Source organism: Rhinopithecus bieti, unplaced genomic scaffold, assembly GCF_001698545.2.
Source record: "Rhinopithecus bieti isolate Rb0 unplaced genomic scaffold, ASM169854v2 scaffold_42646, whole genome shotgun sequence".
NCBI classification, from domain to species: domain Eukaryota; kingdom Metazoa; phylum Chordata; class Mammalia; order Primates; family Cercopithecidae; genus Rhinopithecus; species Rhinopithecus bieti.
This window is the reverse complement of record NW_016817176.1, coordinates 18670-33598: the sequence shown is the minus strand read 5'-3', so window position 1 is coordinate 33598 and position 14929 is coordinate 18670. Positions and strand designations below refer to the sequence as shown.

The following is a 14929-nucleotide window of genomic DNA, read 5'->3' as shown; positions in this document are numbered from 1 at the left end:
TAGTCATTGTAGCGTTTTGCCACCCCAGTTAGTGAGCAGATTGTTTTAACGCTCATTGAAATTGTAGAGTGATAGAACTGGACTTAATCAATTATTGGGGCCAGCTTATGAATTGTATTCATTTACTCATGATGGTAAAAAATGATTAGTTCTCGTACTTTTACAGCTCTAGTTCTAGTGGCGCAAATAGGTATTATTACTACGAGTTTGATTAACTGCTGTAATTGAAATACATGTGTGAAATGGTAGAGAGGTGAAGAAAATCATAGTTTGAGGTGGAATACTGTTTTGCTGATCTTAAAAACTCTGGTATTTTTGGTGATTCCATGAATTAGGTGCAGATACTGCTACTGAAAGGAAAAACAGGCTGAAAGGAAAAGCTTAAAAGGATGTATGTGGTACTACTCAATAGAATGAAGGAGACACACCAGATATTTAGGAGGATTAAGGGACTGAAACTAAAAAGATGGTTTGATATGAGACGGATCATAAATGATTCAAGGCAGCCCCAAAAGATTAAGGTACTGAGATTTTACTTTTTAGGCACTGAAGTGGACTTTTTCCTTTGTATAAAGAAAGGATTCATGATCAAATGCTGGCTTTTTGTTTTGGCAGAGAGCTTGGCGATAAATTTCTCTGGTGGGCTGTGTGTGGAGGATGTGTTGGAGGTGAGTCTGCTAGCTGAAAAATGAAAACAATAATATTAGCACTTTGGGTAAGAGATGTTTACAGAAATGTTTTGTGGAATAAAATTGAAGAGTGAGAGACCTGTAAGGCTACAATGGTCTGATAGAGAGGCTGCTAATATGATTTTTTCTTTTTTGTCATTGAGTTAATTACTAAGCTGAGGCAGGATATTTGTCTTTTGTCTTTTACTTCATAAGAAAATCACTCACAGTTTAACAGTTTAAAACAAAAACATACGTTTTAGTTTTTGTGGGTAGCAGTTATTTATCTGAAGCCTGGTGTATCCACTTTCACAATGGCTTACTCACATGATTGCTGACAGAAGGGCCGATTTCCTTGCTAGCAGTCCTTACAGCAAGGACATACCTGCTTCAATGTTTGGGGCAAGCCATGGCTATCATGCTAAGGGTACCTGTGTTAAGGTCTAGGGAATTATCTTTTGTAGCCTGCATGGGAAAAATACTATGCGAAATTTCTGTTGTTCTAATTTGAACAGTAGAAGTATGTAGTACTTGAGGTTCCTTGAGAGTATATTTAATATGGAATTTACTGTCTGCAAAAAAATATTGTGGAGATCGTGTCGAATCTGTAAATCGCTTTGGGTAGTACTGATAACAGTAGTAAGTCTTGTAATACCTGGACATTAGAGGTCTTTCCCTGTATTTCTGTCTTTATTTTTTCCCTTCGCAATATATTTTGGTTTTAGTATATAAGTCATTTGTCTCCTTGATTAAATTATTTAGGTTTTTCCACATGTAATATGTCATCTTTGAATAGGCACAGTTTTACTCCCTCTTTACTGATTTGGATGCCATTTTATATCTCTCTTCTTTCTTTGCTCTGACTAGGACTCCCTGTACTATGTTGAATTAGAGGGGTTCTTGTCTTGTTCCAGATCTTAGAGAAAGGCTTTGAGCCTTTTCCCATTTGGTGTAGTTAGCTCTTGCTCTCTTCTTTGTCTTATATGACTTTTTTTTTTTTTTTGACAGAGTCTTGCTCTGTTGCGCACGCTGTAGTGCAGTGGCACGATGTGGGCTCACGGCAAGCTCTGCCTCCCAGGTTCATGCCATTTTCCTGCCTCAGCCTTACGAGTAGCTGGGACTATAGGTGCCCGCCACCATGACCAGCTAATTTTTTTGTATTTTTTCAGTAGAGACGGGGTTTCACCGTGTGAGGTTGTGTCTGGAACTTATTCCTTCTTGTGGGTTCTTAGGCTTGCTGACTTCAAGTGTGAAGCTGTGGACCCTTGTGGTGAGTGTTATAGCTCTTAAAGATGGTTTCTGGAGTTTGTTCCTTCAGGTGTTCAGATGTGTCCAGAGTTTCTTCCTTCCAGTGGGTTTGTGGACTTGCCTACTTAAGGAGTTAAGCTGCAGGCCTTTGCAGTGAGTGTTACAACTCTTAAAGGTGGTGTATCCAGAGTTATTTATTCCTTCCATTGGGTTCATGGTCTCGGCAACTTCAGGAATGAAGCCACAGACTCTCATGGTGTTACAGCTCATAAAAGTAGTGTGAACTCAAAAGAGTGAGCAGCAAGATTTATTGTGAAGATTTATTGTGAAGCGCAAAACAGCAAAGCTTCTAGAGTGTGAAAGGGGACCCGAGTGGGTTGCTGCTGCTGGCAGAGGGTGGCCAGCTTTTATTCCCTATTTGTCCCCACCCACGTCTTGCTGATTGGTCCATGTTACAGAGTGCTGATTGGTGCATTTACAATCCTTTAGCTCAATACAGAGCGCATATTGGTGCATTTTTGCAGAGTTCTGATTGGTGTGTTTATGATCCTCTAGCTAGATACAGAGCACTCATTGGTACGTTTTTACAGAGCGCTGATTGGTGCATTTACAATCTTTTACCTAGACACAGAGTGCTGATTGGTGCATTTACAATCCTCTAGCTAGACAGAAAAGTTCTCCAAGTCCCCATTTGACCCGGGAAGTCCAGCTGGCTTCACCTTTCAAGGTCAGGAGATTGAGACTATCTTGGCTATGTCACCTTTTTTTATGTTCTGTTTTGTTGAATGGTAATACAAGGTTGTTGAATTTAGTTATTTTTTTCTGCATCAAGATGAAGGTCATGCGGTTTTTCTCCTTTTTTTGGTGATAAAGTATATTACATTGATTAGTATTGATGTATTAAACTAACTTTGCATTGCAAAAATAAATCCCATTTGTTTATAATTTTTTCAGAATACTGCTGAATTTGGTTTGCTAGTATTCTGTTAAAGATTTTTGCGTCTATATTTATCAGGAATGTTGGTCTCTAGTTTCTTTTTAGTAGTAAAGAAAGTGGAAAAGAAAACACTCACAGATTTAGTCTGAGAGGACCTGCATTACCTTTATTCCAAAGTCAATTTAGGAGTGTTTTGTTTATTTTTCAGGAAGGCTTTCAGGATTGGTGATACGTATTCTTTAGATCTTTGTGTAATTCTTCAGTGAAGTCATGTAATCATAGACTTCTTGGTTGAAAAGTTTTTAAATAATGATTCAGCCTCCTTACCTAGTTATAAATCTGTTCAGATTTTCTAATCCTTCATTATCTAGTCTTGGTAGATTGTGTGTTTTTAGCAATTTACTTTCATTTTTTCTAGCTTATGTAATTTAGTGACATAAAATTGTTTAAAATATTTTCTTAAACTCCTTTTTTTTTTTCTGTTTGCATTGGTTGTATGTCCTTTCTTTTATTCTTGGTTTTAGTTATTTGAGGTTTTATTTTTTTCTTCTTTATGTAAGTTGTGGTGTCGGTTGTGTTGATCTTTCAAACAGCCTTCTTTTGGTTTGGTTGATTTTTTTTTTTTTTTTTCTTTTCTGGATTTTTTTTATTTCTGCTATGCTCTTTCTGCAGTTAGCTTCAGGTTTAGTTCTTTTTCTCCTTCTTTAAGATTATAGTTAGGTTGTTAATTTCAGATTTAATGGCAGCATTTACAGGTATTAAAGTTATAAACTTGAAAACTATAAACTTTCCTCTAGCATTGCTTTTGCTGTGTCCCATCAGTTTTGGTATGTTTTCTTGTTAATTTTTCTCAAGATATTTTCTAATTGTCATTGTAATTTTTCTGACTCATTGGTTCAGAACTTTTTTTAAATTTTGACGTATTTGTGGATTTCCAGTTTTCTTTCTGCTGTTGATTCTATTTTCATTCATTCCATTGTTTTCTGAAAAGATACCTCCTGTGGGTTTCTGTTATTTTAATCTTATTAATACTTGCTTTGATATGAGATTTGTCTTGGGGAACGTGCTGTATACACTTGAAAAGAATGTGTATCCTGCTGTTTTGGGGTTAGTGTTCAGCATGTGTCTAATTGTTTTCTTGTTCAAATCCTCTGTTTCCTTGTTGATTTTCTTTTTTTTTTTGGTCTGGTTGGGTAGACAGTGAGTTAGTGAAATTTGGTACTATAACTGTGTTACTATCTATTTTTTTCTTTAATTCTGTCCATATTGCTTTATATATTTTACAGCTTTGCTTTTTGTTGCATATTTACAATTTTTTATCTTCTTTATGAATTACCTTTTTATGACTGTGTTTTGCCTGTCTCTTGTGGAATTTTTTTATTTAGTCTATTTTGTGTGATACTAATATAACACACTCTGCTCTCATGTGGTTATTATATGCATGAAATATCCTTCTCCGTTTTTTTCACTTTGAAGCTATGGTTATTCTTTGATCTCATAGTCTATTGTAGGACGTTGTGTGTCTCTTACAGGGAAGGATAAGGTTGAACTTGCTTTTTTAACCTTACAGCTCATCTATGTGTTTGATTGAAGAATCTATTTACATTTAAAGTAGTTACTGAAAGAAAAGTATCTATATTGTCAGTTAGTTACCATTATCCTGTATTTCTTGTGGCTTTTGGCTTATTTTCTCCTTTATTGCCTTTTGTGTTTTGTTTATTTTTTGGTAATGATATTTGGTTTGATTCTCTTTTAATTTTCATTGGTATATATTCTGTAGATATTTTGTTTCCGGTTATAACTGCAATAGGATCTTGTGATCTGTAGAGTGTTACATAGTAAATTGATGTAATTTCATCTTTCTCCTCCCTAAAAAAAAAAAAATACACTCCACAAAAGCTTGTGTGTACTTTTAGGGCAATTGGTTATCATTCCTAAATCATAAAACCATCCTGACTTATAAGCAGCTTGGATACAAGGCAATCAATGAGGAAAAGGAAAGACACTGCCATTTTTTTAAGAATTTTCTGGAAGAGGAAGTTCAGATATTGGTGACATTCAGTAGGGAAGCCTTGAACATATTTTATAGGCTATGAAAAATGAATCCGGAAAGAAATTGAGAAAATAGAAGATTAGAGCAAGTTTTTTCCATATGTGGGGCATATATGTGGCATCAGGAGCCCAGGTAAGGGACAAAAGGAACAGACATGAGCAAGTTTGGAGTAGTATAGAGTGAAGCGGCTGGTTTCTTTCTTAGTTGCAGGAAAAACTTTAGTTTTTATTAGCAGCAGAACTAAAATAGAAAACGGTAGGGAGTTTTTTAAGTTTGTTTTAAAGCCTGTTTCATGTAAAACATTTTGAGTGAGAATTTTTATGTAGCAAAAAACAATGAAAGAGAAGACTATATGATAAGATGACCATATAGAGGTAGATTTTGTGTATGTATGTACTTGACGTTTAGTTTTGTCCATTTTTTTTTCAATCCTACCCTTATGGAATAATATTAATTTGTAACTTGGTTTTAATTTTATTTATTAAAGAGCAATGTATGTCTGACTTAAGTGTTTAGCTACCAGTCTTTAGTTTTTTTTGACAAGTGTTATCAGGAAAAACAGAATAGTATTGCATTGTTATAACTTGTTTTGTCTTGATTATTAATGAGACATATTATTGAAAGCGTATATGTGTAGTGGTTTTATCATGGCAGACTTCCTATGTTAGAATCCTTTTTTCCACTAGGAACTGATGTGAGCAATTAAATTTTTTTTTTTTTTTTTTTTTTTGAGACAGAATTTCGCTCTTGCTGCCCAGGCTGGAATGCGATGGCACAGTCTCGGCGCACCGCAACATCTGCCTCCTGGGTTCAAGCAATTCTCCTTCCTCAGCCTCCCTAATAGCTGGATTACAGGCATGCGCCACTATTCCCAGCTAATTTTGTATTTTTAGTAGAGACAGGGTTTCTCCTTGCTGGTCAGGCTGGTCATGAACTCCCCACATTTGGTGATCCACCCGCCTCAGCCTCCCAAAGTGCTGGGGTTACAGGCGTGAGCCACCACTCCCGGCCTAGCAATTTACTTTTTTTACTCTCTGTTTATGTTTACCTGTGAAGGTGGTTATTAACAACTACTAAATGGATTTGTTGAGTGAAATTAAGTGTTTCACATAGTGCCTGACTTCTAAAAAGTGCTGTTGTTAAATTTGTTATACACCTATTTGTTTATTTGATTTGTTTTACTTTAGTGTTTTATATACTGTGCCTTACTGTCTTTCTTTGTTTCTTTTTTTTTTTGGCAATGTGTTTTGGACACATAGCCGTCACTGATTATTATTTTCTACCTTGCTTTGATTTCTAGTTTTAGTTATTATTATTTTTTTTTATACTGAGTCTCACTCTGTTGCCCAGGCTAGAGTGCATTGGCGCAATCTCGGCTCACTGCAAGCTCCATCTCCCGGGTTTATGCCATTCTCCAGCCTCAGCCTCCTGAGTAGCTGGGACTACAGGCGCCCACCATCATGCCCAGCTAATTTTTTGTATTTTTAGTAGAGATGGGTTTTACCTTGTTAGGCAGGATGGTCTTAATCTCCTGACCTTGTGATCCGCCCGCCTGGCCTCCCAAAGTGCTGGAATTACAGGCGTGAGCCACTGCACGCTGCCTCAAGTTTTAATTTTTATGGAAACAAACCTAGTTTTCAATCAGTGACACAACAGATTAAGCTTGCAGATTTTGAAGAAGTACCGATTATTAGGTCTCAGATGTTTTGCTGTATTTGGTCTACGCTGGAACTTGGACATTAGGAATCCTCTAGAAGTACTTAAGGAAATGCTAGTTTGCAGTTTAGGATGAAAACAACTGGACTAGTGAATATGGAATGTAAAGGATTTGGTGGCATTTTCCTATACTCCTATCAAGTTGCAGTGGACCGTCACCATTCAATTTCTGTGTCCTGTAGTCCTGTTAAGGTTCTTTGAATATAGTGTTGATTCTCCTAAAGGACTATTGAAAAGGACTTGTCAAAAGTGGAAACCTGAGGTCACTTGACAGATTTGATGGTTTTGGAGAACTATGGTATAGTTTAAACCTGTCCAAAGAAAAATTACCCCAAAGTTTTAAATTTTATATTTAAATCACTTAATTATCTTAAAAACGATTTATAATGCTCTGTGTTGACTGTGCATTGTCTTGAATTCTTTGTAAAAATGTAATACTAGTTTCCTTGTGTTTAGGTATTAAATTTTCACAGTATATATAAGGCAGCAATTGATAGGCCTTTCACAGATTCTTCTGTAAGTTAAAAATGACAACCAAGAACCTTACTTATTTTTCTGGAATGTTGTATTATTTATTGTATGTTTCTTGGCATTACTGCTTGTACAATAGTATCAATTTCTTAAGGGGAGTAAAACTGTTAATACAAATTTAGCTTTTATTTCTCTCACTTTTATAATCCTCTGTTATTAACTGTAAAGACTGGTGATGTTACTATGCATATTACAATTGTAATAATTTCTTATTCATGTTTTTTTTTTGGAGACAGAGTGTTGTTCTTGTTGCCCAGGCAGGCTGGAGTGCAATGGCGCGATCTCGGCTCACTGCCACCTCTGCCTCCCAGGTACAAGCTATTCTCCTGTCTCAGCCTCCCAAGTAGCTCAGATTACTGGCGTGTGTCACTACGCCCAGCTGTATTTTTTTTGGTACTTAGTAGAGATGGGGTTTCACCACGTTAAGTCAGGCTGGTCACAAACTCCTGAACTCAGGTGATCCACCTGCCTTGGCCTCTCAAAGTATTGGGATTACAGGCGTGTGCCACCGTGCCCGGACTCTTACTTGTCTTTTTAATATGTAGGCCAGTGGTACCTTTTTCCTTTTAGGTTATGAAATGGTCTCTGCAAGATGTTTAGTCCTTGAATCGGAGATTTTTAAGACTCACATAATGCTGGTACATCATCTTCTATAAGTGGACTATAATTTCTTCCCTTAGGACAACTACATAAAGAGACAAAATAACAAAGATCTTTCTGTGTCAAGTATGACAGCCATCACTCGTGGCTCTCCAGTAGGAGGGAATGATAGCCAGGGCCAGGTTCCTGATGGACCGTCTCAGCATCTCTTCCAACAGAACCAGGTAGGAGGAGTAAGACTGTTGTTTTGGGTACTGTGGAATACAAAAGGTGAAACATGTCCTGAATGATTTGTAAAGTAATCATAAAATATGTGGTTATTTTAAGTTACATATGAAAAGAGTGACTATGGGCTGAGTGTGGTAGCTCACACCTGTAGTCTTAGCATTTTCAGAGGCTGAAGAGAGGATTGCTTTAGCCCAGGAGTTCAACAGCAGCTTGGGCAACATGGTGAAACCCTGTCTCTACAGAAAATACAAAAATTAGTTGGGCGTGGTAGCACATGCAGACAGTCCCATCTGCCTGGGGAGCTGAGGCAAGAGTATCACCTGAGCCTGGGAGGTCAAGACTGCAGTGAACTGTGATCAAGGCATTGCACTCCAGTCTGGGTAACGGAGTGAGACCCTGTTTCAAAAAAAAAAAAAGACTCTGGCCCTTAGTGAAAGGAAACCTTGATTACTGTTCATGGTTGAGAATGTAGCCCTGTGTTTTTCTGTATCTAAGGTCCTATGTGAATCTGAGGGCAAAAGTATTAAATTAATCATTGTAACCTTAGTTATAAGCATAGACATCAGGCAGCTATTTATATTCAAACCCCACTTTATAAGATTATCTTATGACTGTAACTGCTATCATATCTAAGCCTCATTTTCCATATCTGTAAAACAAGGATAAGTGAAATAATATTTCTAAAAGGTTTATTTTAGTTAACCTAGATTTAGTATCAAAGTTCTGTGCTGATCTATTTGGAAATAATTACTTCTTTTACTATCCTGGTAGATTTTTTGTAGGATACATGAAGCTTCTGATGTTAGTAATTTCCTTTACTTTTCCTTGCCTTTTTTCCTAGAGTGATTCATTAATTGCATTGAGCTATTGTTTTCGGGGTTTTGGCTTTTAATTTCCATTTCTGTGTTTTCTTTCTTTTCTATGATTCGTTATTTTGCTTTCTGTAGGTTTTGTTTGCCGCTCATTTTCTAGTTCCTTGAGGCAGTATTTTGTTGATACGTGGATTTATGTTCATGATGTATATTGGTCTAGTTTTCTTGTGATATATTTGATTGTTGGTATGAGGGTAATGCTGACCTCATAGAATGGCCTAGAAAGAAAGTATTCCCTTTGCTTCCATCTGGTGGAAAAAAATGGTAGAGAATTTATAGGGTTTTGTTTTTATATATTTGAGAGAATTTACCACTGAGCCTTTCTGGGTGTTGTGCCTTCTGTTTCAGAAGGCTGTTATTTATTGACACTTTATTTTATTTTTTATTTTTTTTGAGACGGAGTCTTGCTCTGTCACCCAGGCTAGAGTGCAGTGGCCGGATCTCAGCTCACTGCAAGCTCCGCCTCCCAGGTTTATGCCATTCTCCTGCCTCAGCCTCCCGTATTGACACTTTATTTAGAAAATATTGCCAATTCAAATGATCTGTTTCTTTTCTGAGTTTTGGCAGATTGTGTCTTTAAAGGAATTTCTGGTAGGCATAGAGTTGTTCGTAGTATTCCTTTATAATCCTTCAGTGCAGCAGCCCCAACCCTTTTGGGACCAGCAACTGCTTTTGTGGAAGATAATTTTCCACAGATGGGGTACGTAGAATGGTTTTGGGATGAAACTGTTCCACCTCAAGTCTTCAAGCATTAGTTAGATTCTCATAAGGAGCATGCAGCCTAGATCCTTCACATGGATCCAGTTTACAATATGGTTCAGGCTCCTGTGAGATTCTAATGCATCTGCTGATATGGCAGGAGGTGGGCTTAGGTGCTGATGCTGGCTTGCCTGACACTCACCTTCTGCTGCACAGCCTGGTTCCTAACAGGCCACGGACTGGTACCAGTCAGTCTGTGACCTGGGGTTTGGGGATCCATTAATGAGTATGGCATCTGTATTATATGTCCTCTGTTTCAATTCTGTATTAATAATTTATGTTTTCTTTTTTCTTAGCCTGACTAGAGGCTTATTGATGTTTTCAAAGAACCAGCATGTATGGTTTTGCTGATTTTCCTGTTAATTTCTTGTCATTTTCATTCCTGCTGTAGTTCTTTTCTGCTTACTTTGGAATTAATTTGTACTTCTTGCTAGTTTTTTTTAAATGGAAGGTTTAATCACTGATTTTAGATGTTTCTTTTTAATATATGCATTCAGTGGTATAAATTTTTATCTCAGTTCTGCTTTTGCTGTATTCCACAAATTTTAAGTTGAATTTTCACTTTGTGCAAATTTTGTTTTTATTTCTCTTGAGCTTTCTTTCTCTCTCCCTTTTTTTTTCTGTTTTAGACGGAGTCTTGCTCTGTCACATAGGCTGGGAGTGCAGTGGCATGTAGCTCACTGAAGTCTCTGCCTCCTGGGTTCAAGCAATTCTTCTGCCTCAGCCTCCTGAGTAGCTGAAATTACAGGTGTGCACCACCACACCTGTCTAATTTTGTATTTTAGTAGAGATGGGGTTTCACCATGTTGGTCAGGCTGTTCTCGAACTCCTGACCTTGTGATCTGCCCTCCTCAGCCTCCCAAAGTGCTGGGACTATGGGCAAAAGCCACCGTGCCCAGCACTTTCTCTTTCTAAATAACTCATGTTATTTAGAAGTGTGTTAGTATCCAAACATTTTAGGATTTTACAGCTGTCTTTTGGTGATTTCTGTTTCAATGTTATTGTGGCCTGAAACCATGTGTTACGTTATTTTTATTTTAAATTTATTAAGGTGAGTTTTATGGCCACTGGGCAGGTTATCTTGGTGAATGTTCCTAGTGCGCTTAAGAAGAAGGTATACTCACTGTTGTAGGGGAAATAATCTAAAGGTATCAGTTAGATCCAGTTAATGGATGATGCTGTTGAGTTTTTTCTGTTTCTACTGATGTAGTCTGCTAGATCAGTCCATTTCTCATGGAAGGGTGTTGAACTCTCCAACTATCTTAGTGGATCAATCTAGTCTTCCTTGCATTTCTATCAGTTTTTGCCTCACATATTTTGGGGCCATATTATTAGGAGCATATACGTTAAAGATATTTCCAGCTTATTGAATTGACCACATATATTACGTTCTTCTTTATACAATTCTCCTTCTCTGAAGTTGACTTTGTGAAGTTAGTATGGCTAATTTCCCTTTCTTTTGATCAGTGTTACCTTGGTATGTTTTTCTTCATTCCTTTAATTCTGATCTACATCTTTGTATTTAAAGTGAATTTCCTATGGACAGCATGTAGTTGGCTTTTGTTTTTTGATCTACTCTAATCTTTTAATTGTATATTTAGGCCATTGATATTGAAGATGATTATTAATATAGTTGGGTTAGTATTACAGTATTTGTTATTCTTCATTTGTTACCCTTATTGTTTGTTACTAATTTGTGTCCATTTTTTTTGCCTTTTGTGGTTGTAATTGAACATTTTATGTCTTTTTTTCTTTTCTTAGCTTAGATTAATCATAGACTCTTATTTTTAAATTTTGTAGTGGTTGCCCTAGAATTTGTAATATGCATTTATACCAAATCCATAAGTCCACCTTCCAGTGTGGAGTACATAATATGTCATAACAAAATATCTCTAATTGTTTCCTCCTGTTCTTGTATCATTGCTGTCTTTCATTTCATTTTTACATAAGCTGTAATCCTTGAATACATTGTTGTTAATGCTATTTTAATTTAGTTTATTATTTTTGAGACAGGCATCACTGTCAACCCAGGCTAGAATGCAGTAACATGATCTTAGCTTACTGTAGTGTTGAACTCCTGGGATCAGGTGTTGTTGCCACCTCAGCCTCCAAAGTAGCTAGGACTACAGGCATGTGCTAGCATATCTGGCTATTTTTTTCTTTTTTTTAAAAAAATTTTTGTAGCGGATCTCACTATGTTTACCAGGCTAATCTCAAACTCTTGGACTCAAGCAACCCTCCCACTTCAGCCCTCCTGAGTCACTGGTATTACAGGCAGAAGCCACTATGCCCAGCTGCTAATTTTATTTTAAAGAAACCATTATGTCTTAGATCATTAAAGATAAAAGAAGAGTTTTATGTTACCTTCCTGCATTCATTATAGAATGCTTTTCTTTTGAAGATGTTTCTGTTGTATATCATTTTTCTACTGTCTCAAAGACTTGCAGAGCAGATACATTGACAACAAATTCTCTTGACTTTTGTCTGAGCAAGTTTTTATTTCTCTACTTTTTAGGTATAATTTTGCAGAATACAGAATTCTAGATTGGTAGTTGTTTCCTCTCAACACTTCTAGATATTTTATTCCAGTCTCTTGCTTGTATGGTATCTTAGACCAAACCCAGTGTAATTCTTATCATTGCTTTGCTTATAAATAAAATGTTGTTTTCCTGTAGCATCTTTCAAACCTTTTATTTTTGATTTTCTGCGGTTTGAATGTATTTCTAGGTGTACTCTTTTGTTTGTTGTTGTTGTTTGTTTGTTTGTTTTGGCATTTATCTAGCTTGGAATTCTCTGAGCTTCCTGAATCTGTTGTTTATTGTGTGGCAGTAATTTGGGGAAATTTTTTAGTTGTAATTGCTTCTGGTTTTCTTTCTCTTTTTTTTCCTTTGGCTATTTCCATTACATGTAAGTTGTTGTATAAGACAACTCTACTGTTATCTAACATTTCTGGATACACACACACACACACACACACACACACACACACACACACACATTTTTTTTTTTCTTTTTTTCTTTTTTTTGAGATGGAATCTCTCTGTGTTACCCAGGCTGGAGTGCAGTGGTATGATCTCGGCTCACTGTAACCTGCACTTCCCAGGTTCAAGTGATTCTCCTGCCTCAGCCTCCTGAGTAGCTGGAATTACAGGCACGTGCCACCGTGCCTGGCTAATTTTGTATTTTAGTAGAGACAGGGTTTCACCATGTTGGTCAGGCTGGTCTCGAACTCCTGACCTCATGATCCACCCGCCTCGGCCTCCCAAAGTGCTGGGATTACAGCCACCCTGCCAGGCCTACTTTTTTTGTTGTTAGCCTATTTTTCTCTGCTTTTCAGTGTTCAGAGTCTTAATTTTTTTAATGAGTACATCATTAAAATGCACAGGAATGAAGGCATTCGTCATTCCTGTTGCAGTGTTTTTGATCTATATACTGTATCACCTTGATTCTTTTTTAGAATTTCTATCTCTGCTTACATTAACAGTCTTTCCTCTCATGTCGTCTGCTTTATTCATTAGAGCCCTTTGTGCATTAATGGTAATTATATTTCCATCTGATAAATCTTTTTGTTTGGAGACGGGCTACCATGCTGTTTCCCAGGCTGGAGTGTGGTGGTGGAATCTTGGCTCACCACAATCTCTCCCTCCTAGGCCTCCCAAAGTGCTGGGATTACAGTCTTGAGTCACTGTGTCCAGCCTCCATCTGAAAAACCTAACATTCCTGTTAAATCTGAGTGTGAATTTGTTGCTTGCTCTGTCTCTTCAGTTTTTTTTGCTTTTTAGTATGCATTGTAATTTTTTTCTTGAGAGATGCACATAAAGTACCATATAGAAAGGAACTTTGGTAGATGGGCTCTAATGTACTGGTAAGGTATTTGGAAAGGGGAAGCAGTCTATAATCTATATCATTAAGTCTCAATGTCTTTGTGAGCCTGTGGCCGTTGGACTGTGGCTTACATGGAACATGATGGGTATAGGGAGCTGGAATTGGGGTTTTTAATTCTACCATGTAGAATGCTATAGCAGGCTAGAGTTGAGTATGTTTTTTTCCTTTAGGTCACTTAGGCATTAATAGGCTTACTTTTAATAGAACAGAATGTTCTTCTGTATTTCATAATGGCTGCTTTGCAGACAAGCTCAAGGAGACTTTTTGGGGAAAAGTTTTAAAAAAAAATTGTGTATTCCCATAAAATTTTGCTTCTTAGTAGGTTTTTGTTTTTGTTTTTTGAGATGGAGTCTCGCTCTGTCACCCAGGCTGGAGTGCAGTGGAGTGATGTTGGCTCACTGCACTCTCCACCTCCCAGGTTCAAGCAGTTCTCTGCCTCAGCCTCCCGAGTAACTGGGATTACAAGCACCCACCAACACCCCTAGCTCATTTTTGTATTTTTAGTAGAGATGGAGTTTTACCATCTTGACTAGACTGGTCTTGAACTCCTGACCTCATGATCCACCCACCTCAGCCTCCCAAAGTGTTGGGATTACATGCAAGAGCCACCATGCCTGGCCTCTTAGTTTTTAACTTGCATTGCATACTTCCCACCATGAGCCTTCAATAATTCTTTAATTACAGGTTAGATTTTCATACTTTGGGACTGGTTGCCACAGAGGTTTAAGATCTACTCAGATTGTCTGTTTCTTTATAACTTGTTCTTGGTGTACATTGTATGCTTCTGGGAATTTGTCTTTTTCTCCAGGTCATGCAGTTTGCTGAGATACAGTGGTTTATAGGATGCACTGATAATCCTTAATTTTTTTTGTATAAAATCCATAGTCATGCCTCTTTTGTTTCTAATATTAATTATTTGGCTCTTCTTTTCTTAGTGAATCTAGCTAAAGGTTTGGCAGCTCTTTATCTTTTCAAGAACAGAATTTTATTTCATTGGTTTTCTTAGTTGTTTTCTGTTTTCTGTTTTGTTTACATCTGTACTTGCTTTTGCTTTAATGTGTCACTTAACGAAGGCATATATTCTGAGTAATGCAATGATAGTGATTTCACTGTCTTGCAAACATCACAGTGTACTTACACAAACTTGGATGGTATAACCTACTACACGTGTAGGTCAGTTATTGCCTTAGGTGACTAACCTGTTAGCATGTGTTGAGTATCGCAGGCAATTATAATACAGTGGTAAGTTCTAAACAGAAAAAATTTATTAAAAATGGAATATTACAATATTATGAGATGACCATTGTATATTTAGTTCATCTTGAATGAAATGTTTGTGGAGCATGGATGTATTTTGTTAATCTTTTAGTTCTTTAAGGTGCAAATTTTGGTTGTTGATTTGAGATCTTTTTTTTTTTTTTTTTTTTTTTTT

The 14929-nt window shown here is 36.9% G+C and overlaps 1 protein-coding gene across 1 annotated transcript in view; it reads left to right on the top strand.

Moving 5' to 3' along the window:
- Positions 1-641: 641 nt before the first annotated feature.
- Positions 642-14929, top strand: part of LOC108517817 (probable ubiquitin carboxyl-terminal hydrolase FAF-Y) — a gene marked incomplete at its 3' end in the record, with an annotated part of 32953 nt that continues 18665 nt past the window's right edge. Inside the window, exons 1-2 of the mRNA XM_017855929.1 lie at positions 642-668; positions 7834-7977. Of these exons, the coding sequence (XP_017711418.1) occupies positions 7882-7977 (96 nt within the window). The remainder of the gene's footprint in view (positions 669-7833; positions 7978-14929) is intronic.